Source organism: Salvelinus fontinalis, chromosome 32 (assembly GCF_029448725.1).
Source record: "Salvelinus fontinalis isolate EN_2023a chromosome 32, ASM2944872v1, whole genome shotgun sequence".
Lineage (NCBI taxonomy): Eukaryota > Metazoa > Chordata > Actinopteri > Salmoniformes > Salmonidae > Salvelinus > Salvelinus fontinalis.
In genome coordinates, this window is record NC_074696.1 from 21694764 (window position 1) to 21719035 (window position 24272).

Consider the following 24272-nt stretch of genomic DNA (forward strand, 5'->3'; position numbering starts at 1 on the left):
TTGCTGTGGATATGTATTTATCCCAAACTCGTCACTCCATTTGACATGACGACAGTAAAAGGTGATTTACTTCACCAAATTTGTAAAACAAAAAAAACATCCTTGGACTACACCACAATGTGAAGAACGCGGTGACAGAATGTTCATAACTTAAAATGCGTTAATGTCATGCATGTATATCGAACATATATTATTATTATTCTTTATAATCAAAATCGTTTGTAATAAATGTATTTGAAGTACAAAGATCGCTGTATGTTAATGTAATCGTTTGGTATATTTAATTCTGTCTGGATTCCACTATGCTGGCGTCTTTGGTTTATCCCGGCTGTATTTCAAGTGGTTAGTCCAACGCTGCGATAAGTGACTATTCTTCTTCTCGTCGGTTATCTCAACTTGTTTTAGAGTCAACCACTGCAGGGTAAGTCCCTCAAGTATTGCACATCGTGAGATGTAATACTATTTCAGGTTTAACTGTTAAACTTGATGAGCTTGGTGAGATTTTGTGACAAGTTTAGTCATGTAACGGAATTGAAATCATGCCTTAAACTCTCCTAAAAATGTTTTTGTTGTTCGTCGTAAGTACTTCTTTACAGAATTTGTTTTATTCGGCAAATATCAAGCTGGTTTTGCCTACCATGAGGTACGCTACAGGTGAGCGCAGGGGTTGGGAGGTTTTGGAGATAACTACGGGCATGCGCTACTGTACAATGTAGCTACTACCTATTATGTATCATTTTAAAGAAGCTTAATAAACATTATTTGTGACATGATAGTGCCCACGTCCTCCAAATACCTAATAGCCTACTGGAGAACGAGACTGGCATTTGGAATTGGATACCCTCGGGGCTCCCGAAAGGCGCAGAGGTCTAAGGCACTGCATCTCAGAGCTAGAGACCCTACAGTTCTACACTACAGACCCTGGTTCAATTCCAGGCTTTATCACAACCGGCCGTGATTGGGAGTCCCATAGGGCGGCCCACAATTTAGGCGAGCATCTTCCGGGTTAGGGTTTGGCCGTCATTGTAAATAATTATTTGTTCTTAACTGACTTGCCTAGTTAAATGTATAAAATAATCATGTACAGATTATCAGTGATCCAAGAATAACGATCGAGGTAACCGCTCTGCCGTTGAGCTCTTTGGGAGTGCATTGGCTAAATGCTGCTCACTTGACTGTAGGATCTTCATTTGAGACAGTTTGCTACAGCAGCAACAGGAAATTTGAATTATTATGTGGATTATAATTCATTTACGTTTTTGTAGTGGTTGATACCTTATCCGTAAGGGAAAATCAAGTCTGAATCATGAGGCTTGTCCTTGAGGAAGAACTGAGCTATTTCCCCTTAGATAGGCCAGCTGCAAAGTCAAAATAGTCTGTATTTCACGAAACAAAAATTTGTTTTTTGGTCTTCTTTTATGGTTAGGGTTAGCAGTGCGGTTAAGGTTCGGGCTAGGTTTAAAATCTGATTTTATGTGGTTATGCTAGCTAGTTCCTCCAGAACAATCATGACAAAATGCTAACCTACAATATGATAGGGCACAGGCATTAATTCATGGAGGTGAAGTGTGTCTTTCTCACTCACTTATTGAGGTGCATTATTTTATACCAACCTAATCTCAGAGCATTTCGTATTATTCTGAACATAAATCTGAGACACCCCATTTCGTATGATATGTTAAAAATTACAATTTGCATTAAATGTTACGAATTTACACAATTCTAACTAGGTGGTTAATGTTAGCTAGGCTAGGGGTTAGCGGTTTGGTTTAATGTTAATGTTAGGGTTAGGAGAAGGGTTAGCTAAAAGGGTTAAGGTTAGGGTTAGCTAACATGCTAAGTAGCTAAAATATAGAAAGTAGTTGAAAAATGCTAAAGTTGTCCCTGATGATATTCAAACTCAACCTTTGGGTTGCTAGACGTTGGCGTTATACACCTAGCCATCCAGCCTGACCAACCACTCTACTTTTGTTTTAACCATCTGTCTTATTTAACCATACCAAATGTAACATATCATATGTTTACTATGTTATGTCTAATCTATGAGACCAGTCTGTTTATTATGTAGTCACGTTTCACTGTCATCCTCTCATACAAACACACACTTTCTGTTGTTCTTATCAGAAACATTGAGCTCCGCAGAGGCTGTTGCGTCTCCCCGTCAGCATTCTCTGGCAACTGTTGCCTGTTTCCAGGAATTGTATTTTGGTCATTGAATGTCAGTTGGACAGGCCTACAAAGCCTGTGCGTACAACCTCTCCCAGTCCGAGTCTGTAATACCAACATGTTTTAAGTAGACCACCATAGTCCCTGTGCCCAAGAACACTAGGGTAACCTGCCTAAAGGACTCATGTAGCACTCACATCTGTAGCCATAAAGTGCTTTGAAAGGTTGGTAATGGCTCACATCAACACCATCATCCCAGAAACCCTAGACCCACTTCAATTTGCATACCACCCTAACAGATCCACAGATGATGCAATCTCTATTGCATTCAACACTGCCCTTTCCCACCTGGACAAAAGGAACACATATGTGAGAATGCTATTCATTTACTACAGCTCAACACCATAGTGCCCTCAAAGCTCATCAATAAGCTAAGGACCCTGGGACTAAACACCTCCTCTGCATTTGGATCCTGGACTTCCTGACGGGCCGCCCCCAGGTGGTAAGGATGGGTAACAACAACACAGGGGCCCCTCAGGGGTGCATGATCAGTCCCCTCCTGTACTCCGTGTTCACTCATGACTGCACGGCCAGGCACGACTCCAACACCATGTTTGCTGATGAGACAACATTGGTAGGCCTGATCACCAGCAATGACAAGACAGCCTATAGGGACAAGGTCAGACCTGGCCGTTTCGTGCCAGGACAACAACCTCTCCCTCAACGTGATCAAGACAAAGGAGATGATTGTGGACTACAGTAAAAGAGGACAGAGTACACCCCCATTCTCATCAACGGGGCTGTAGTAGAGCAGGTTGAGAGCTTCAAGTTCCTTGGTGTCCACATCATCAACAAACTATCATGGTCCAAGCACACCAAGACAGTCGTGAAGAGTGCTCAACAAAACCTATTCCCCCTCAGGAGATTGAAAAGATTTGGAATGGGTCCTCAGATCCTCAAAAGATTCTACAGCTGCACCATCGAGAGCATCCTGACTGGTTGCATCACTGCCTGGTATGGCAACTGCTCGGCCTTCGACCGTAAGGCACTACAGAGGGTAGTGCATATGGCCCAGTACATCGCTTGGGCCAAGCTTCCTGCCATCCAGGACCTCTACACCAGGTGGTGTCAGAGGAAGGCCCTAAAAAATGTCCAGACTCCAGCCACCCTAGTAATAGACTGTTCTCTCTGCTACCAGACGGCAAGCGCTACCGGAGTGACCAGTCCGAGAGGCTTCTAAACAGCTTCTACTCCCAAGCCATAAGACTCCTGAACATCTAATCAAATGGCTACCCAGACTATTTGCATTGCCGCTGCCCCCCCCCCCCCTTTTACACCGCTGCTACTCTCTTTTGTTATCATCTATGCATAGTCACTTTAATAACTCTACCTACATGTACATATTACCTCAACTAACCGGTTCCCCCGCACATTGACTCTGTACCGGTACCCCCCCGTGTATAGTCTCGCTATTGTTATTTAACTGCTGCTCTTTAATTACTTGTTACCTTTATTTCTTACTCATTTTTAAAACTGCATTGTTGGTTAGGGGCTCATACATTTCACTGTGAGGTGTATTTGGTGCATGTGACTAATAAAGTTTGATATGTGTCCGTGTGTGCATGTTGGTGGCAGGTAGACGTGTGTTGGTGGTGACAATGCACATGGTTTGACGTGAAATCATGAGGGGTGTGTTTTTGAAAACACTGGTTGTGACTTGAGTTGCACATTTTGGGGAATATTCACAGGTGGAAACTTTCCGTTGGAATTAACGGGAATAAATGGGAATTATCGGAAATGTATGCATATTAATACCATTTAAATCTAGATTTTTTTTTTGCATTGGATATATTAACCATATCATATGGAGACAAACAAACCTTTCACCTTATCATACGTAGACATAATTGCAAATGATTAAATCCTTCCAATATAAATATTTTTTTTTTACTATTTAGTTATGAATGGAACTTTAACTAAATGAGTCGAGTCTTCACATGGGATGATTTCACTGAACAACAAAAGAAAGGGAATATTGAATGATCCATCACATTTCCCAAAAAGGTTTTCAACATGCATCTGTAAAATGATAGCTTTAGTTTCTTGACTTTGGTTGACTTCCTCTCAGGCTTCCATGTCTTCTCCCTGGACCTCAATGTTCACCTCCTTGAACATCAGACTTTGAGACCTCATCTTCACTGTCACTTTCCAACCTTGTTGAGGATGGCTCGTTGTGAGGCTCAAAAAGCCTCAAATTTGCCCGGATGGCCACCAATTTTTCAACCGTTGTATTGGTCAGCCTGTGTGTTCCCAAACAAGGACCAGTTGTGCTCTGAGGCGGCTGACGTTGGCAGGATTTGGAGGATGATGGAGGCAACAGGGGAAACCACCTTGGATCCACAGTCCCTTCCACCAGGTGACTGATGAGATATGTTGGCACGACTGCCATATTGCCTCTCCATCCCAAAGCCCTTGCTTGGAAGTGTACTTTGCCAGACTGCCAAAAACCTTGCCCTCATCCAGGCCAAGGTGGTGAGACACTGTAGTAATGACACCATAGGCCTTGTTGATCTCTGCACCAGACAGGATGCTCTTGCCAGCATACTTGGGTCCAACATGTATGCTGCAGCGTGTATGGGCTTTAGGCAGAAGTCTTCACTCTTTAATGTATTTCAGAATTTCCTCTGCTTGGTGCAATCTGCAAGCAGAGTCTGAACATTAGACAGGATGGCATTGTCTCCCTCAATCTGTGAAATGGCTACTGCTATAGGTTTCAGGCTGCTTACCACTCTCTCCCAAAATACATCATCCAGGAGGATCCTGTTGACGGGGCTGTCCATATCGGCAGACTGTGATATGGCCATTTCTTGGAGAGGCTCCTTCCCTTCCAGGAGACTGTCAAACATGATGACAACACCACCCCAACGGGTGTTGCTGGGCAGCTTCAATGTGGTACTCTTATTCTTCTCACTTTGCTTGGTGAGGTAGATTGCTGCTATAACTTGATGACCCTTCACATACCTAACCATTTCCTTGGCTGTCTTGTAGAGTGTATCCATTTTTTTCAGTACCATGATGTCCTTGATCAGATTCAATGCATGAGCAGCACAGCCAATGGGCATTCATATTCGCAACATTGTCTGTCACCAGTGCAAATACCTTCTGTGGTCCAAGGTCATTGACTGCCTTCAGCTCATTTGCAATGTAGAGAACAGTGTGTCTGTTGTCCCTTGTGTCTGTGCTCTTGTAGAATACTGGTTGAGGGGTGGAGATGATGTAGTTAATTATTTCTTGCCCACGAACATTCGACCACCCATCAGAGATGATTGCAATACAGTCTGCTTTCTCTGATTTGCTTGCCCTTCACTTGAACTCTGTTGAACTGCATCCAGCAAATGAGTAGATAAAGCATGTCTGGTGGGAGGTGTGTGTATTCTGGGAGAAAAACATTAAAATCTCTTCCAATACACATTGGCTGTGAGCATCAGAGGTGAACCAGTTGCATACACAGCTCGAGCAAGACATTCATCAGCATTTCTCTATGTTCCTCCATTGAGTAAAAAAAAACGTATAATTCCAGTGTGACCATAAACTGCTGCTATCAATAAGGTGTCTTTTTCACCTCGAATAGAAGTAGAGGGACTTTTGTCGGAGTTTGCTTGTTGTGAGCGCTGAGGGAACTTTATGCACTTGGCAAGATGATTCTGCGTCTTTGCGTTCTTCACATATGATTTGGCACAGTATTTGCATATGTACACAACTCCTTTTTGTAAGATAAATTATTTCAAATGAAACATGTATGGAAATGGGTGAAGCAGTTAGCTGGCTCAAGCAAGCTAAAAACCCACATGGTAGCAAAAACTAACTAGCAGAAATTGTTAACAAGTTAGAAATGATTTAAACACACGTTGCTGTAGGCTACTATTTACTAGTTAATAAAAAATCAGGTGTCATATCAAATTATATTCACCCCACCCAGTATTGTAATCAAAACTTACCAGAAAGCATGTAGGCCTTGGCTCAGACAGTGTAGTAGTGTGGGCTCAATAGCATCTCATTACTGTGCAAGATCTTGAGAATCAGCTGTACGTGTGATGGAAGAGTGCACTGTGCATGTAATTGCGGATAGTTTAACCAAAATATGCCGCAAGACCTAGAATTTCCTCGTGTATCCCACAAAAAAGGTTCACTGTTATAAGATAACTTTTGAAAAAAAATGAATTTTAGCAAAATTCCCCTAATTCCAGGGCATAACGTCTCATGGATCATTTCTGGAAATTTACCGGAAAATGTCCTACCCTTTGCAACCCTAGTAGTTGTGACTGACCATATTTACGTGTGGTTATGAAACTGGTCAGCGACGTTACTAGCGCAGCCATCCACATCAAATTGGTCCTCTGTCATGGAATCAATGGAGTAGAGAAGAGGTCCACTAACAGAGGAGTCTCTCGTGACTGAGCCAAATCTCAGGGTAACAGTCCATGTGCCTAAATGAACAGAGGAGTAATATTGTGAAAGGAGGGTTGATTTGTATTTCTCCCCCCCTCACCCCATTTCTTGTGATAAAACAGAGTAATAGGCCTTTTCACAGACAACCTGGTATTGAAAAGGGACATTATTCAGATTGAATGCCTCATCACAGACAATTTCAGATTTTCTTCTCCTTTTCACAATGTTACCTCTGAGGTGACTCATAACTGTGTGGAGGTTTACATCAGGTGAGTCCTGTTTACATCTTCCACACTGATAATTGCCTTGGGACCACTTCCACCATCTCCCAGGGCGGACTACCGGTCCTTAGCCCAGCTCTCTGTGCTCTCACTGGGGTAAAAAGACTGAAGCCGTGGGTATTGTCCGGTGCTCTCTAGAGTTTTTTTTACAGAATAAACAGTGTGCAGAGCTGTAGGGAGAGAAGAGGCTCACTCTAACCTTAAGTAACCCCTAAGCATCAAATATGATTTGTTGGTAACACTTGCACCTGCATCTATAATGCTTTATAGATTGTAATAAGCATGTATGAGCCTGTATAATGTCTTAAGGCTTATAATATGTCTCATTGTTGTAAAGAAGGCTTCCAGATGTTGTGAAAGCATCATTCATATCAGTGATTTGCATAATGCTTTTGAATAGTCAGTTGTCAGACTATTCCAATGCTGCATAAGTGGCAGTAATGGTGTTGATGACAGGTGCTTGATGGGTTTTTTGTGAGGGATGCGAGGTTCCATTTTAGAAGTGCTAAATGTGATTTGTCTTTTGGAAATATCTTCTGCTTCGTTATATAAATGACAACCATTTTATCACTGAGTTAAGTTTTGATGATATCTTTTCTAACCGGAGGCTAGTCAGTAAATTACATTTCACTATGACTGATGGTGCCAGTGGCATGACAGAATCTCCCCTCTGGAGTCAGAGTCCTCGGCAGGCACATCCGTGACGACCTGAAATGGCCCCTTCACACAGACAGTGTGGTCAAGAAGGCGCAACAGCGCCTCTTCAACCTCAAGAGGCTGAAGAAATTCAGCTTGTCCCCTAAGACCCTCACAAACTTCTACAGATGCATTGAGAACATCCTGTCGGGCTGTACCAAGATCTTTCCAAACGCTCCGCTAAAAACCGATCCATGCTCACATGGGAAAAAAACTGCCGCTCCAAATTCGCTCCATTCAAATCTCAATTTAACCAATGCTAATTCTCTGTAAACAAATGAACACACTTTCAGCATGCTTATAAAGAAGATAGAACTTTTTGGCCTCCATTTCAGGCGTCACGTCTGGAGGAACCCTGGCATCCTCCCTATGGTGGAGGCGGCATCATGCTGTGGGAATGTTTTTCAGCTGCAGGGACTGGGAGACTAGTCAGGATCGAGGGAAAGATGAACGGTACAGAGATCCTTGACGAAAACCTGCTCCAGAGCACTCAGGACCTCAGACTGGGGCAAAGGTTCACCTTCCAACAGGGCAATGACCCTAAGCACACAGGCAAGACAACACAGGAGTGGCTTCGGGACATGTCTCTGAACGTCCTTGAGTGGCCCAGACAGAGCCTGAACCAGATCAAAAGAGACCTGAAAATAGCTGTGCAGCGACGCTCCCCATCCAACCTGACAGCGCTTGAGAGGATCTGCTGAAAGGAATGGGAGCAACTCCTAAAATATAGGTTTGCCAAGCTTATAGAGTCATGCCCAAGAAGACTCAAGGCTGAAATCGCTGCCAAAAGCGCTTCAACAAAGGCGCCTCAACAAAGTACTGAGTAAAGGGTCTGAAATAATTATGTAGATGTGATATCCCTGCTCATCTGCGTGAACGTGCCTTAGGCATACTGCAAGGAGACATGAGGACTGCAGATGTGGCCAGGGCAATAAATTGCCAGGTCTGTACTGTGAGACGCCTAAGACAGCGCTACAGGGAGACAGGACGGACAGCTGATCGTTTTCGCAGTGGCAGACCACGTGTAACAACACCTGCACAGGGTTGGCACATCCAAACATCACACCTGTGGGACAGGTACAGGATGGCAACAACTGCCCGAGTTGCACCAGGAACGCACACTCCCTCCACCAGTGCTCAGACCAACTGTCCGAGGCTGGACTGAGGGCTTGTAGGCCTGTTGTAAGGCAGGTCCTCACTGGCAACACCGTCGCCAATGGGCACAAACCCACCGTCGCTGGACCAGACAGGCAAAAAGTGCTCTTCACTGACGAGTCGCGGTTTTGTCTCACCAGGGGTGATGGTCGGATTCGCCTTTAAAGTCGAATGAATGAGCGTTACACCGAGGCCTGTACTCTGGAGAGGGATCGATTTGGAGGTGGAGGGTCCGTCATGATCTGGGGCGGTGTGTCACAGCATCATCAGACTGAGCTTGTTGTCATTGCAGGCCATCTCAATGCTGTGCGTTACAGGGAAGACATCCTCTCTCATGTGGTGCCATTCCTGCAGGCTCATCCTGACATGACCCTCCAGCATGACAATGCCACCAGCCATACTGCTCCTTCTGTGCGCGATTAGCTGCAAGACTGTCTGTGTTCTGCCATGGCCAGCGATTAGCCCGGATCTCAATCTCATTGAGCACATCTGGGACCTGTTGGATCAGAGGGTGAGGGCTAGGGCCATTCCACCTCAGAAATGTCCGGGAACTTGCAGGTGCCTTGGTGGAAGAGTGGGGTAACATCTCACAGCAAGAACTGGCAAATCTGGTGCAGTCCATGAGGAGGAGATGCACTGCAGTACTTAATGCAGCTGGTGGCAACACCAAATACTGACCTACTTTTGATTTTGACCCCCCCCCCACCCCCTTTGACCAGACACATTATTCAATTTCTGTTAGTCACATGTCTGTGGAACTTGTTCAGTTTATGTCTGAATCATCTATTTTTTAAAATCTTTATTTAACCAGGAAGGGCTCATTGAGTGTCACGTTCTGACCTTTATTTCCTTTGTTTATGTCTTTAGTTAGTTGGTCAGGGCGTAAGTTGGGGTGGGAAGTCTGTTCTGTGTTTCTATGTTTAGGTTTGTCATTTGACCTGATATGGTTCTCAATCAGAGGCAGGTGTTTTTCATTGTCTCTGATTTGGGAACCATATTTAGGTAGCCTGTTTTCACTGTTGGTTTGTGGGTGTTTGTTTCCTGTGTTTGTGCCACACAGGACTGTTTTCGGTTAGGTTACTTTGTTATTTTGTATTTGTGTCTTCAGTTGTTTATATTAAAACATGGACACTTACTACGCTGCGTCTTGGTCCGATCCCTGCTACACCTCTTCAGACGAAGAGGAGGAAATCTGCCGTTACATTGAGATTTAAAATCTCTTTTTCAAGAGCGTCCTGGCCAAGATGGGCAGCACCAAGTCATTACAAAAATGACTTGTAGTTTTTCATGTTGTTCGTCTGTAATCTAGTAAAAACCATAGAATTCACAAGAGTATTAAAAAAAATCAAAAACAGCAAATTTAAAAACATTGACAGTTCAGGGAATCAGTCATCAGTGATTTTAAAAATACCAATCGGAACAAGTTCTTCCAGTTTAAAAGTATTTTGGAAGGTGTTCCAAGACGATGGCGCAGAGTACATAAAAGCCCTTTTACCAAATTCAGTTCCGACATTTGGAACAGTTAGCAGGATAAAGTCCAGCGAATGAAGAGAGTACCCACCACATTTCTGAACAATAAAAATGCCCAAATAAAAAGGTAGTAAACCCAAAATGGCTTTGTAAATAAAAGTATACCCGTGACTGAGCCTACGAGTGACTAGAGAAGGACAGCCAACCCTGGTATACAAAGTGCAGTGGTGCGTAAGGGTTTTGCAGTTTAAAATACATCTCAGTGCCATGGTAAAGGGTGTCAATTGATCTCAAACACTGAGCGGAAGCATTCATATATAAAATATCCCCATAGTCTAGTAAAGGCATAAATGTAGCTGATACTAGCCTCCTTCTGGCTTCAAAAGAAAAACAGACCTTATTCCTAAAATAAAATCCCAATTTCAGCTTCAATTTTTTTGTAATTTGTTGAATATGCAATTTAAAATAGAGGCCGTCATCAATTAGAATTCCAATATATTTATATGAGGTTACAACCTCAATCTCCTTGCTCTGACAGGTAGTAATAGGTGAAAGGTTCAGAGGTCTATTTCTTGCTTTAGAAAACACCATTTAGTTTTGTCAGTATTGAGGATAAGCTTCAAGTGACACAAGGTATGTTGAACAGTATAAAAAGCAGTTTGCAAGTTCTGGAAAGCTTTTGTAAGAGACTAGGCTCAACAGTAAATAACAGTGTCATCAGCATAAAAATGAAGTTGCGCATTTTGGACATTTTTGTCTAAATAATTTATATAAATAGTGAAAAAGAGAGGACCAAGTAAAGAGCCTTGGGGCACACCATTAAAGACAGACAATTTAACAGACATAAGCCCATCAAATTGAGTGCACTATCAGACAGATAGTTAGCAAACCATGCAACTACATGCTCTGAAAGACCTACACTCGACAATCTCTGCCTTAGTATAGCATGATCAACTGTATCAAAAGCCTTAGAGAGATCAATAAAAAGTGAGACAGACATCTTATGTTCATACAAATATTTACACATTAATTTTGCTGAAAATTAACGCAGTTGAAAGTGAGAGGACATTTTTTTTTTTTTGCTGAGTTTATATATACACACACTCACTCTCAGTACCAGTCAAAAGTATACAGAAGATAGCCCTATTTGGGAAAAGACCAAGTCCAATTTTATGGAACAAACAGCTCAAATAATCAAAGAGGTATGACAGGCTATCATTACTTTAAGACATGGAGGGCAGTCAATATGGAACATTTCAAGGAATTTGAAAGTTTCTTCAAGTGCAGTTCCAAAAACCATCGAGCTCTGATGAAACTGGCTCTCATGAGGACCGCCACAGGAATGGAAGACCCAGAGTTACCTCTGCTGCAGAGGATAAGTTAATTAGTTACCATCCTCAGAAATTGCAGCCCAAGTAAGACACATCTCAACATCAAATGTTCAGAGGAGACTGCGTGAATCAGGCCTTCATGGTCGAATTGCTGCAAAGGAACCACTGCTAAAGGACACCAATAATAAGAACTTGCTTGGGCCAGGAAACACGAGCAATGGACATTAGACTGGTGGAAATGTGTCCTTTTAGTCTGGAGTCTAAATTGGAGAGTTTTGGTTCCCAGCGCTGTGTCCTTGTGAGATGTGGTGTGGGTGAACAGATGATCTCCGCACATTTATTTCCCACCGTAAAGCATGGAGAAGGAGGTGTTATAGTGTAGGGGGCTTTGCTCTTGACACCGTCAGTGATTTTATTTACAATTCAAGGCACACTAAACCAGTATGGCTACCACAGCATTTTGCAGCGATATGCCATCTCCTCTGGTTTGGGCTTAGTCCCACTATCATTTTGTTTTTCAACAGGACACTGACTCAAACACATCTCCAGGCTGTGTAAGGGCTATTTGACCAAGAAGCAGAGGGATGGAGTGCTGCATCAGATGACCTGGCTGCCACAATCCCCCTACCTCAACCCAATTTTGATGGTTTGGGATGAGTCTGACTGCTGATTTGGAAACGCAAGTGCTCAGTATATGTGGTAACTCCTTCAAGACTGGAAAAGCATTCCAGGTGAAGCTGGTTGAGAGAATGGCAAGAGTGTGCAAAGCTCTCATCAAGCCAAAGGGTGGCTATTTGAAGAATCTCCAATATAAAATATTTTATTTAACGTTTTTTGGTTACTACATGATTCCATATGTGTTGTCATAGTTTTGATGTCTTCACTATCATTCTACAGTGTAGAAAATAGTAAAAATTAACAAAAACAATTGAATGAGTAGGTTTTCTAAAACATTTAATGATCGGTTGTGTGTGTGGAGACGCCCCTTATGAGCTGTTTTAGCCACACCCTTTGCTGACAGGTGTATAAAATTGAGCACACAGCCATGCAATCTCCATAGACCAAACATTGGCAGTAGAATGGCCTTACTGAAGATCTGTTTCTTTCAATGTGGCACTGTCATAGGTTTCCAACAAGTCGGTTCATCAAATTTCTGCTCTGCTTGAGCTGCCCCGGTCAACTGTAAGTGCTGTTATTGTGAAGTGGAGATGTCTATGACCAACAATGGCTCAGCCCCGAAGTGGTAGGACACACAAGCACACAGAACAGGACCGTAACAATTCTGTCCTCGGTTGCAACACTCACTACCGAGTTCCAAACTGCCTCTGGAAGGAACATCAGCTCAAGAACTGTTCGTCCGGAGCTTCATGAAATGGGTTTCCATAGCCGAGCAGCCACGCAAGCATAAAATAACCATACGCAATGCCACGTGTCGGCTGGAGAGGCGTAAAACTCGCCGCCATTGCACATTTGTGGCCTGCTGGAGGTCATTTTGCAGGCTCTGGCAGTGCTCCTCCTTGCACAAAGGCGGAGGTAGCGGTCCTGCTGCTGGGTTGTTGCCCTCCTACGGCCTCCTCCACGTCTCCTGATGTACTGGCCTGTCTCCTGGTAGCGCCTCCATGCTCTGGACACTACGCTGACAGACACAGCAAACCTTCTTGCCACAACTCGCATTGATGTGCCATCCTGGATGAGCTGCACTACCTGAGCCACTTGTGTGGGTTGTAGACTCCGTCTCATGCTACCACTAGAGTGAGAGCACCGCCAGCATTCAAAAGTGACCAAAACATCAGCCAGGAAGCATAGGAACTGAGAAGTGGTCTGTGGTCACCACCTGCAGAATCACTCCCTTTTTGGGGGTGTCTTGTTAATTGCCTATAATTTCAACCTTTTGTCTATTCCATTTGCACAACAGCATGTGAAATTTATTGTCAATCAGTGTTGCTTCCTAAGTGGACAGTTTGATTTCACAGAAGTGTGATTGACTTGGAGTTACATTGTGTTGTTTAAGTGTTCCCTTTATTTTTTTGAGCAGTGTATATTTATTTTATTTTTAATTCAGCAGACTTGTCACCCTGGCTTTTGCCTGTACCCTGACACTGTTGTACCAATTATGACATGTCACCCATAGTCAGAAGTTGGCTAAAGCACATCCAGGTCTGGGACAAGGTTACTACAGTGTGCTCTGTGGAATCCCCTCCAGACAACATGTCTTGGTGTGGTAAAGTAGATTAGAAGGTTCCTTAATCCCTTGACCCTCTAGTACTGGCCTGTCTCAGACTGTATATGCCTGTCCTAAGGAGGACTGTGCCCTCAAAGAACCTGTGTGTGTGTGTGTACTGTGGTCAGACATGTCCTTGTTGTAATTTGACACGTGTCTAAGAGAAAGAGCGAGGGGGGGGGGGAAAGAGGGGGGCGATTCAGAGAGAAATTGATTGAGCGAATCAGGGAGAGACTAGTTTACGCTGCAGGGACATGAACCGGGATGAGCCTGCAATATACAGTATATAGCACAGGGCACAAGGTTGACAGGCAGGACAAGTCTTAGACATTCACAGGGCATTCAGTGAAACTCTAAATAACTCACTGTCACTGCTAAGAGGGACTCACAGCTGGTAAGCATAGAGCTTTCACCTGTTCCTTTAGGCTTCTGGACTCTGGTTGAGCATGCGGACATCTGACTTTTAGTTGTGGAAGCCTGTAGAAAATAAATGGCTGCTCAGTGACATTTTGAAGGTGTGTTGAAGGTCTGACATTTTCTGAAGCGCTTAAACTATTTATTAAATGGTTTGTTGACTGTTAGTAAACTGTCAGACATTGTATATTTTGGGCTAATTAACACATAAATAATGTTACAGGCCTTTAAATATGTTGTGTTTACAGACTGCTGTTGCAATAGGCCTGACAGAAACAAAGATATTCTGTCATTAAATGGAATGGTACTATTGTATGTTGTAGTGCTAATGGTCTGCTCATTTCCTGATTCTGTGTGTGTTCTCTTCCTCAGGACTTTTATGAATACCGGTAAGCAACAGAAGCCAGTGCTAACAGGCCAGCGGTTCAAGACCAGGAAAAGGGGTGAGTTGAGTTACAGCCACAGACAGCTGTCAACGCCCAATGTCAATGCCTAATGTTTACCACATACAGTATGTTGGCAAGACAACATGCATGGTGTGAAATTGCAATACCAATATGTTGTCAAGACAGCAGACAGTGTTACGTTGCAGTACCAAATAATTGAACCCGTTTCTTAAATCAACTGCCTCCTTTAAGACTGTGTGAGATGTCTTGATTATCTTTTGAGTCTCACGACCTCCAGAGTGTCAATGCACACTTTTAGCTTAGATTTCTCCTATTAAGATCTGCTTCCTAGTAAGGGACCAGCAAAGGTTTAGCAGGGTTCTCCTGTCCTCTTCTCTCCTCTCCTCTCCTGTCCTCTTCTCTTCTGTTCTCTCCTGTCCTCTCCTCTCCTGTCCTCTTCTCTTCTGTCCTCTCCACACATAAACAGACTATAAATACTCTTTGCTTCTAGGGTTCTGTTTCATCTCTCTTTTGCAGCTTTGGATTGTTGTGGCTTGACATTCCCTCTTACACAACACCTACTGCGATCCAGGCTGGCTCCCAGTTAATAAGATGTTTAAGTTCCTAGAATGTCAGCTCTCTTGTTTGTGCTCTCTTGGCAACTCCCAGACATGACCACGCAAACAGATCTGGGACCAGGCTATAGCTGAACTTCCTGCCAGTCCAGAAGCAGTGGGTGTCGTTTTATATATATATATATATATTACTCACAGAGCAGAAGAACGTGTAGTGTCGTAAAAACATTGGGCTCATACTTCGTGGGGCACCTTGTTGATTCTCTTGAGCCGTGTGTTGATACCCAGTGATCTGTTAATGAAGGGGATATCGTTTGGACACTGTTCTTTGTGAAAAACACAGAGGATTAATCGGGGAGGCTAACGCTCTCCCAGGCTAAGTAGTGTCCCATCAGGGCAGGGTCCCTTGTCCTCATCACAGCTTGGCTGGGGAACTGAAGGGCTGTCTTATTTGGCCTGACAAGTTCTCTGAGCACATTTTTATTTTATTTGTATTGTAAAAGATTGTGAAAATAAGCTTCAAGTGATTTTTATTTAGGAAAATCTGTATACAAATATAAACGTGATTGTTTTAGTCAAATATTATATCTGTTTAGGCTTCTTGCGGTCAATTTACAGTCTACCAATTATTTGTAATTATTGTTCCGGCCCCCTGACCATCCGCTCAATAAAGAAATCAGCCTGCAGGTGAATCTAGTTGATAATCCCTGGCATAAGGTATCTACTGTATTATGCATGGTTTACCATACCTCACTTTCTGATGTTAAATGTTTAACACACATTAGTGTACATGCAACAAGGATGTTCTCCTCTGCCCTTTCCTCCCCACCCAGATGAAAAGGAGAAGTTTGAGCCCACAGTTTTTAGAGACACAATTGTTCTGGGCCTCAACGAAGCAGGAGGGGACCTCGATGCTGTAGCCAAGTTCCTGGACGTGACCGGGTCCCGACTCGACTACCGTCGCTATGCCGACACTCTCTTCGACATCCTCATCGCGGGGAGCATGCTCGGTGAGTGGATTGCGCTGAATTTAGCAGGCAGCCCGCCCGGGACTTGAATCCAGGTCCCAGGACTGTCGGTACATCATCTTAGTGTAATGGTTAAGATTTCTGCCCTGCGTGATGAGGTTGTACTAAGGTAGCTATAGTATCATGGTCATCTGCACCTGGTTTCAGCTCACTGCTCAGTAATGGGACATCCTGGTCCCTTCGTATCAGTTCGCACTAGGACACCAAGCATGACCATGTCCACTCAGGCAAGGACAAACGGATCACTGCTGGCTTTGTCAGATTACCAGGGTCATTTCCCATTAGGCCAGGATGTCTTTGATATCAGAGAACCGAATACATTGTTCCTCCTGTATGTGTCAGTGGACTGCTCATTGTATTCACTTGTTCTAACTCCCAATTCCTCACTAATAGATGAGGGTACTTTTGTATTTGTGGACATATTTGTGTTCATTGAGGTGGGGGATGGGGCATTGATTAATATGCTGAACCCTTTGTCTGGTGGTCAGTGTGACCCTGCAGACCTAAGCTGGTAGATTTACCCTATAATCACTGTCTTTCTCCCCACATACTCATTGTGTACATGGCATGGAGTTCTCACAAAGAGTATGTCTTTGACCACACTCACAAACACATGCTCATTCACATCCTGCCGTGTGTAATCTTTATAGAATTAATTGAATGTACAGTCTGTCAGTCTGTCTCCGTCTCACACACACACAGGATGGGGCCTGTGTCAGTCTCTGCATACTGCATGTCAAGCCCATTAGAGATAACAGGTTTACCCTGCTCCTATAGTAAGAGCCTGGCAGTGTCAGGGGAGAGGCAGCAGCTCAGATGGAAACCAGGGATACATGAAAGGAACCAGCCTCTCAGGGAACCACATTAGCCTTTAGTAGCATGAAGGCTAGGTACCTGGTTCATGTAGGCACACTATTAATAAAATGTGCTACACTGACAGTATGATATTTGCATGAATACATACAGTAAGTTATGTTTTTTTTAAATCCATCACAGTCCTATGAAGCAGTTATGAAGTCAACAGGGATAGTAGACATTAGATCCAGATCGAACAGGTCGGCCTCTATGACTTCAGATAGTGTAGTAGTTAAGCCCCCATATACATCCTCATTTATCCCAACCAGATACAACAATCCTATGTCAACGGCCACCTCGGGTGGAACAGATAAAGGGGAAAAATGGGAGAGATGTTAGTAAATAGATGATTGACTAGGCGGAAACAAAGCGCTCTCTCTCTCTCCTTCCTGTGAATGGGTAGTGTCTCCCTTTAGGGGTAGTGAAGGATGTAATAAACCAGTTACCGTGTGATTACTAATTTACTGTACATCAGGGTCTGATCTCTCCCATCCTTATGCTCCACTATCGCCATGATATCCACAACTTCTTGTTACATCAATCAATCATGGACATAGAGTAGATAGGTAGGTCTCTCTCTGATTATTCTACAGTTATAGCCATACCCATGCTGCTAGCTAATGGGGCTAAAGCTTTAACCCTTGACCCTGATGACTTGCCACATCTTTCTGTCTATGTCCGTCTGTCGTTCTGTTCGTCCGTCTCTTCTTTCTAATCGCTTTATGGCTGGGCAGGATAGATGGCCATTGAAGTGGTGTGTTGACCTTTATGGCACCAGGGTCACTACCCTCTCTGGCTGTGCTGGTTCTGCCCCCTCAATCACTACAATCGTAATGTAAATAACTGTCTGTCTCAGCTCCCGGCGGGACGCGCATTGACGAGGGGGACAAGACCAAGGTGACAGAACACTGTGTGTTTACCACCAAGGAGAACCATGCCAACCTCCGCCACTATGCTCAGGTTGGTACACACACACACAATCAAATACAGCAGCCTTTAAGGTGCATGGTAGAGTAACCGGGTGGTAGTCGACTAGTGACAGTGACTAAGTTTAGGGTACTGGGTGGAGGCTGGCTAGTGATGGCCATTTAACAGGCCGATGGCCTTGAGATGGAATCTGTTCTTCAGTCTCTCTGTCCCAGCTTTGATGCACCTGTACTGACCTTGCTTTCCAGATGATAGTGGGGTGAACAGGCCATGGCTGTTCATGAATGCGTGAGCACACATGCATACACATACTCTTTCTCTGTTTTACCATTGACTGGGGTAGAAGGGAATGTCGGAGGGAGACACCCGCAGTGAAGTGGTATTAGATCTGCTAATACCCACCAATCCCCTGGGAGTATCCAGTGTGTCCACGACAACATAATTTTTATATAATCCTCCTGGATTAAAGTCACTGCAATCCTTCACGATCTGTTTGTCTCTCTCTTTCTCCCTCTCTCTCTGTTCCAGCTCTCTGTGTCTGTCACTGAATCTCATGTCCCTCTGTGTGTTTCTGTAGGTTTTTAACAAGCTTATCAGGAGGTACAAGTACCTGCAGAATGCCTTCGAGGAGGAAATCAAAAAGGTAAATTATTCACAGTGAACAGGCTCGTATGAAGTCGCTACAGCTGTTCTACTTCAGTTTTGGACTATCCTATGTACTTCTGTTTAGACTTTATATCTTCAGCTGTGTAGATATTTTTTACCCTATTGTCTTTAGTTTACATAATTTCCTGTCCTGATGTTTTATCCCGTAGCTTCTGCTGTTCCTGAAGGCATTCAGCGAATCAGAGCAGACCAAGCTGGCTATGTTGACTGGTATCCTATTGGCTAACGGCACTCTGCCCCCACCCATCCTCACCAGCCTCTTCAGTGACAATGTTGTCAAGGAAGGTGTGTGGGGGGGGGGGGGGGTTGTTCTTGAGGCATATATTTCTGCCATATATTTATAGCTCTGGCTTTCTTCCAAGTTGCTCTCTTGTCTGTTATTGGTATCTTGCAGGTATCTCTGCATCCTTTGCGGTGAAGATGTTCAAGGCATGGATATCTGAGAAAGATGCCAATGCAGTCACCTCAGCCCTGAGGAAGGCTAACCTGGATAAGAAACTCCTGGTAAGAAACACTTTTTAGGCAGGTAGCCTACAGCAGTGGTTTTGAACCTTATGTCAAAAAATTCAGTGACTCCTCAAATGGTGGTTCTCGAGCTTTTGGTCGTCCCTGGAACTGAAAAGGTTGGTAACCTCTGGCCTAGAGATTAGAGAGACTCTTAAACAGTGCTTCAGCCACAAGAGGGAACTGTTGTAGTGCATTTGTAGTGTTGAAGCTCATTGGAAGTTGTGTGAGCTTAGACTTCTTGTTGTTTCTCTAGGAGTTGTTTCCTGCCAACAAGCAGAACATGGAGCACTTCTCAAAGTACTTCAATGAGGCGGGGCTGAAGGAGCTGTCAGATTTTATGCGTGTGCAGCAGTCTCAGGGAACACGAAAGGAGCTGCAGAAAGAACTGCAGGAGCGCCTCTCTCAGGACTGCCCCATACGAGAGGTGTGATACCATGTCCTGCCTTTGTGCCCTTGAACAAGCTCCAAGAGCGCTGCATTGCGTCCCCCTCTGCTTTCAACCCCTCATTGGGGTGTGTTTGTCTCTGGGTTGGGTTGTAGAAGCAAAAATGATCAATTCCATTCTCCAACACGATGGACAGTAAATAATTATTCTGTGGTTCTAGATGGTGGTGTACGTGAAGGAGGAGATGAAGAGGAGTGACCTCCAGGAGCAGGCTGTGATTGGTCTGCTGTGGAACATTCTCATGAACGCTGTGGAGTGGAACAAGAAGGAGGAGTTGGTCACCGAGCAAGCCCTCAAACACCTTAAAGTACATCATAACATCAACCATTAATAATTTAACTCACTCCTAACACAACCACTCTATAATATGAGAGCTGGTCACTGTGGAGGCTCTCAAACACCTCAAAGTACTGCACAACACTAACATCAACCATGAATGAATGACAGTTGATGGGGTGTGTATCCTCTCCCCTCCAGCACTATGCCCCCCTGCTAGCAGCGTTCAGCACCCAGGGCCAGTCAGAGCTGGTGCTGCTACTGAGGATCCAGGAGTACTGCTATGACCATATCCACTTCATGAAGTCCTTCTCCAAGATAGTGGTGCTCTTCTACAAAGGTCAGTGTTATCATTTTATACAGGACAATGTTTCACAGTTTCTATGTAAAAAAAACAACAAAGGTATCTCATTCATTTGTCTTAGTAGTCAGGGTTGGGGTCAATTTCAATTTAGGAAGTAAACTGAAATTCCAATTTCACATAACTTCTCCTTGTGGTGCTATGCTAAATGTTCCTGTTCTGTCTGTCTTCTCTCCACCCAGCTGACGTGTTGAGTGAGGAGGCCATTCTGAGGTGGTACAAAGACACTCACACCACCAAAGGGAAAGGTGTCTTTGTCGAGCAGATGAAGAAGTTTGTTGAGTGGCTGCAAAATGCAGAAGAAGGTAACATTTACAGGTTAAATACAGGTTACAGTTACATGTAACCTAATCAATAACTGAAAAGAAAGCCATTGCATTTTCAGAAAATGATTGTTGAATCAGTCAAACTGAACGATACACATTCTGTAGACTTGGGCTGTGATGAGCACTCACCTGTAATTCCTATTTTCACCACTAAGAAGAGCTGTTTTAATAATAATCTGTTTATTTTCTCATGTAGAGTCCGAGTCTGAGGGAGAGGAGGACTAGCAGACCAACCCAACAAGGAGTCTAACTCTGAAGTCTGCTGCATCCTGTGGCCTGTATATGTCAATCAGCCTGTAGTCCCCATCTCGTATAGGGCACGTTCCAGGTCGTCAGTCATGCTACCTATTTTAGAAGATTTGCCAGACTATCATATTAATGTGGTTCCTGATACATTCAAGATAAATACTTATCCAGGCATTGTAAGACGAATGAGATAATGTGTGCAGTGTGACTGCAATAAAAACGACCTGGAACACGCCCATCCATATTGCCTAACCGACCAGGGGTCGTAGACTCCTCAATCAAAGCGCAACCCTCAGTGAAAAACCACGGGACCTCCCGACTCAACTTCAGGAGGATAGGAGACTAGATGTCATCTATCAAGACCACCCATCTGATATTTAAGCTTTATTTTTTATCTTGTTTTTTTTTCAATTTAAGGATTGGATTAATTAGAGGTCGGTCAGAGCGAACTCCCTTTACCAACGTTGTTCAGGTTTAGAGAGGAAGTCAAGACCTCAATCTGCAGTAGATTGTCATCCTCGTTTTATGAAAACTCAACTTTGTAACTTGGCAATGCTTTAATCTTTTTATTAATAAAGTGTTTTTATATGTATTCACTTGTTTAGTATTGTTTCTGTGTTGTATTCTTAAATAAGTTGGCAAGTAAATAAGGCTTCTGTTCATATGTCTGATGGAGGTTACGAGAGTTTATTGAAAGACTTCCTAATTAGTTAGGTGCTCAGTAACTCAGAACTGAATGAAAAAGTGGGTGATTGTGATGGCTATTAAAGAGAGGTGAAGTCAAGCCAATCATTGTGTAACTTTCATGCACCTGCGTATACACAGGCCAGGTGAAGGAATGCTGTTGACACTACTGTGACCTCTGTCCTGTGCTTCAAGGGAAAAGGCCCAGAGTTCTAATGGACCTTAGGTAAACAAACTGGGTTTACATCCCAAATGACACCCTAATCCCTATCTAGTGCACTGCTTTTGACCAGGACCCATAGGGAAGAGGTTGCCATTTGGGACATAGACTCCAGGGAGTTAATAAAGGGGATGTGAACACTTGCAATTTCTATCAACATGGAGCAGGATAGACAGCTAGGGAGAGGAAGAAATGAAAGAGCTCGTGGACAAGGGACCCGTCAAAGGTGGGCATGGACAAATCTGCCAGATTAAAAGATCAACTGTCAATTTGATCATGATAACGTTTCGCCAAGAAAACCAGTGAGTCTGCAGGAAATTCACAATGCTTTACCATTACATTTATAGCAAATTACATATTATAATGCATGTAAATTCCCAAAACATGTTATAGTATTCTTCCAGTAGGATCTATTGACAGTATACTCTGTTCTACCCTCAGAATTGACAGAACACCCCATATTGGTGGCCGTGTGCTGACCGACCAGCAGGAGTGGGCTGTGGTGGAAATGGTGAGGGCCAGGAATGGCAGACGGTTGTCTGAAATAAATCAGGCCGTTGAGGAAAACGATGACACCTTTGCCAATGTGGCCTCCCTCAGCCTACCAACAATCGGTAACCTTTTGAAGTGGCTCCAGGTATCTATGAAATACATCGGCCAAATGCTCAAGACAGGCTTGATGCAAATGAATGCGTGCTAAGCTTTATGTTTTATTTTCATTCATTTCATTTTTCATTTCATTTCTTATATTTGATTAGAGACCGTTGCAATTATATCAGGATTTGTTTACATTTTTTGCATGAAAGATTGTAGAGGATGTCTTCATTGAGCACACCTTTGATTGGTATAGATTTGTGACAATTCTTTTGCATAATGTAAGTGTATTGCCTAATGTGAAAACTGTGTAATCTACTGTAATCTACAGTACTGTAGCATATTACTTTCAGCACTTCTAAGGGCATTGTTTGCTATTGGATTAACTAGTAGTTAAAATGACTAAATTGAAAAGATATCAATATGTTGTGTTTTGGTGATTAAACCAGTGTTCTCATTACATTTCACAATAAACATATATGTTGAATCAATAGTTGTGTGGTGAGAGATGTTTACAATCCAAATGAATGCACAACGACAGGTTTGGAATGAAAGACTGACTGTTACACATGTGACCAGTTTTGAGTTTTGTGCTAAGTGTTGTGAAAATGTACCACAAACTTGTGAAAATAGTTCCAAAGCAATAAAAAACTGTAATATTCACTAGAGCCATAACCTGATTTCAGACTGTTTTAACATCATCCAGGGCCTGAGAGTCCACTCTCTTAGGTGGTTTTCACCTTATTGGTGCATGTAGGTCAAGTAAATGCCTGAACAGCTTTCACTCTGACATAGATATTGTGTGTGTGTCATTTCTGGGTATCTGGATGTCCCCATACCCCAACCTGTCTGTCTGTATTTGTTTTCCTGTCTCTGTCTGTCTGTGTTTAGGTTCAGGTGAGTATGGAGATCCCAGCCATGCAGGGCCTGATTGACCCACAGAGGATGATGAATTATTCATGAACTAGGCCTTCCTATATCTGTAATGTGACTCTGGCCTTACATGCACTTCCACACATGCACTCTCACTGACAACCTCAACTAATTAGCCAGCTCCAATTCTCATGAGGGTATTCAGATATAGAGGAGGCTGTCATGTGTCCTGAGAAATTAGGTTAGTTGGAGTACAGTTGGATTTGGAACTTTAGATGATGGCAGACTAAAGGGGAGGGATTGGGTAAATTCCAGACACATACTGGACATTCTGCACTGGCAAAGGAACCACATAAATATGGGCTATCTATCTGGAACGCACCCTAAACCTGCACCAGTTGTAGCTGTCTAGCGGTGAGACAATAGTCTGAAACCCTCTACCATCATCACTGCCACCGCATCACCGCAATTATTTATATATAAATTACAAACGTGATCCTTTAACCAATCAGAGCACTGGGGAAGCTCCGGAGCAACCTCCCTTTTAGGCATGTCATCTCGCATTACCGTTCTCCTAGCAGCAGGATATTATGCTGGCAGCACGATGCAGACACATTTTTATTTGAGTAGTCCCCCTGCAAAGACATGCTAAATGTTGGGAATGTCGATGTACTTTATGACTCTAGTGCAGAACAACTGTTTTACACAGCATTGCAACCACCTTTGAAAAATAAATGGATCATTTGAAGTATTTTATTTGTAATATTGTATTATTTATACCAGCATTTCTTTTGAAAGTTTACACAAAAACTGGTATGTTGAAAACTTTTGTGTAGGCTATATTTAAAGAAATACATGTTTAATTAACAACAAATATACACTACCGTTCAAAAGTTTGGGGTCACTTAGGACTGTCCTTGTTTTTGAAAGAAAAGCACAGAGTTCCTCTGTCCAGTGTCTGTGTTATTTTGCCCATCTTAATCTTTTGTTTTTATTGGCCAGTCTGCGATATGGCTTTTTCTTTGCAACTCTGCCTAGAAGGCCAGCCTCCCGGAGTCGCCTCTTCACTGTTGACGTTGAGACTGGTGTTTTGTGGGTACTAGTTAATGAAGATGCCAGT

General features: G+C 43.4%; 1 protein-coding gene across 1 annotated transcript; it reads left to right on the forward strand.

Annotated features, from left to right (window-relative positions):
* The first annotated feature begins 329 nt into the window (after positions 1 to 329).
* Positions 330 to 21373, forward strand: LOC129830910 (eIF5-mimic protein 1). The gene is made up of 12 exons (XM_055893736.1): positions 330 to 421; positions 14556 to 14626; positions 15978 to 16154; positions 17884 to 17987; positions 18532 to 18597; positions 18770 to 18905; positions 19015 to 19124; positions 19381 to 19551; positions 19733 to 19879; positions 20050 to 20188; positions 20392 to 20514; positions 20732 to 21373. Exons 2-12 carry the CDS (start codon positions 14563 to 14565, stop codon positions 20758 to 20760), a joined length of 1266 nt encoding a protein of 421 aa, XP_055749711.1. The 5' UTR covers positions 330 to 421; positions 14556 to 14562; the 3' UTR covers positions 20761 to 21373.
* The last annotated feature ends 2899 nt before the right edge of the window (positions 21374 to 24272 follow it).